The sequence below is a fragment of the Canis lupus genome, chromosome 7 (assembly GCF_003254725.2).
Source record: "Canis lupus dingo isolate Sandy chromosome 7, ASM325472v2, whole genome shotgun sequence".
Lineage (NCBI taxonomy): Eukaryota > Metazoa > Chordata > Mammalia > Carnivora > Canidae > Canis > Canis lupus.
Window position 1 is genome coordinate 48,542,461 of NC_064249.1, and position 2,197 is coordinate 48,544,657.

General features: G+C 41.8%; 1 protein-coding gene across 1 annotated transcript; it reads right to left on the bottom strand.

Moving 5' to 3' along the window:
• Window positions 1-246: 246 nt before the first annotated feature.
• On the bottom strand, window positions 247-1,828 carry LOC112648171 (ribosome biogenesis protein NSA2 homolog). The gene is made up of 3 exons (XM_049112983.1): window positions 1,809-1,828; window positions 975-1,555; window positions 247-767 (listed from the first exon to the last, which is right to left on the bottom strand). Exons 1-3 carry the CDS (start codon window positions 1,826-1,828, stop codon window positions 406-408), a joined length of 963 nt encoding a protein of 320 aa, XP_048968940.1. The 3' UTR covers window positions 247-405.
• Between the last annotated feature and the right edge of the window lie 369 nt (window positions 1,829-2,197).

Here is a 2,197-nt window from a genome sequence, read left to right on the forward strand (position 1 = left end):
GTCTCTATCCATTTGCTGTCTCTTTAAGGAAAGAAACATATGGGGTGTCTGGGTGGCTCAGTTAAGCTGCAGACCTTGATTTTTGCCTAAGGTCATATTTTGGGGCCATGATATGGATCCCTGCATAGCCTGCATAAGGCTCTGTGCTTAGTGGGTAGTCTGCTTGAGATTCTCTCTCTCCCTCTCCCTCTAATCTCCCTCCCCTCCAATAAATAATCTTTTTTTTAAAGACCACTTATTTTAATAAATGTCTATTTCACCTTTTTTACAGTAGAATAAATGTCTTGATGACTGTAGATACATAAGGCTGTTTGGTAGCATTCAGAACCACCACAACAATGGTGGTCTTCCTGACGGGTGTGTAGTCTTCAGTAATTACAAGGGATTGCTTGTCTGAAACTGCTGTTAAACCAGCAGGACTGCATTTATGCACCCATCATTTTCAGGATTGTTGGTAACCCGGGCATATTTTCCCCAAATAACTTTGCCTCCTTGTGTCACAAGGCCCAACTCACTCACGTTCACTTCAATGACAGTACCTTTGGTAATAACACCCAAAGTTGTATATAGTGGGGATGAGGGATTCTTTTTTACACCGAGTATTGGCAAGCAAAAGGTGGCTTTCAATTCAGGATGTGTTACATGGGCCTTTTTGAAACGTAAGCCCATTGGCCTAATGAATCTTTCCTGTTTAGGTGGTTTTCTTGTAAAGCTGTCTCCAACAAAGCAGACTTTAGTGACCATCCTCTTCCATGCTTTCTTTTTTTCTCTTTCCTGTTCGAATGACTTTTATTTTTTTATTTTATTTATTTTTAATTTTTATTTATTTATGATAGTCACAGAGAGAGAGAGAGAGAGGCAGAGACTTAGGCAGAGGGAGAAGCAGGCTCCATGCCACCGGGAGCCCGACGTGGGATTCGATCCTGGGTCTCCAGGATCGCGCCCTGGGCCAAAGGCAGGCACTAAACCGCTGCGCCACCCAGGGATCCCTCGAATGACTTTTAATACTTCTGTTTCTCCCTGAGCACGAACTTTGGGTAAAGGAACTTCCCACTTTCCCGCTTTCTCTTTTCGCTTTTGTGTAATCATACTGGAAAGTACTTTAGCTCGGGACTGCCCCTCCCTGTCCAGTAGATATGCAGGTACTGCTCTCTGTGGAGTCTTTTCATCATTCTTTGGTTTGGTGTTTCTCTTTTCATGCATCTTGATAGTCTTTTTCATTTGTATTTTCTCAGCATGCCGTGGTTTATGGTAGAGCTTAGCTTTCAGACCAATCATCTTTTTTGCTTTTTTTGAACATTCATGAGCCTCTTGACCTTCTTTCTTTCTCTTTTTCTCATGGTAATCCAAACTATAGCCATAGCGCTTCCGGTGTAACTCAATATATTCATTTTGTGGCCTGGTGACGGCCGCTGGGCCGACGCGTACAGCCGCCGGGGGGCCAAGAGGCTCTCTAGCTTCAGGCTCCCGGCCCGCGAGCTCGCTCCACGCCAGCTGCGACCAATAATCTTTTTTTTTTTTTTTAAAGTAAAAAACACATACCTTAAGTTCTCTTCTGCATTTCTCAGCAGAATTTAACACAGAATAGGTGTACAATTAATACTTGCTGAATGAGTTATTAAGTTTATGTTAGCCTATGCTTTTCTTGGGGATCATCTGAAGTCAACCATAGTTCAAATTATGAAGTAAGGTAGCTCATTTCTGGTTTCCTTCTTTATTTTTTTCCTCTCAGTAATTCAGCTACTTGCTCTCCTCAAGTTGTAATCTGGCTTTATTAGGACTTACCTTTACGTTACCTTTATATTCACCTTCCCCAGGCAGCACCCATGGCTTCAGCCTCTATTCTTCCAAGCATGGATCGTATGTACCATTTCTTCAGGGTCCTTCTATGCCCATGCATTAATGACTGCTGCCTGATTCATGTGTAAGCCTTCCTACAAATAGCGTTAGTTTTCTGAAGACAAAATGCTTTACATTTTAGTGGTTTTGGAATAATGTTCTAATGGTGAGAACTTTAGACATCATGATAGGCAAATGATAGAGAGGTTTCAATGCACAAAAGTACTTTAGTTCTCATAAATTGCATATCACAGATATTTGCCAAAGTATAAATATGACACAGCCATCATTCCTGCCTTTTAAAGAAAAATAGGAGGATGTAGAAGGAGAGATTCCCTGTAGCCAAGTTTACCATGGG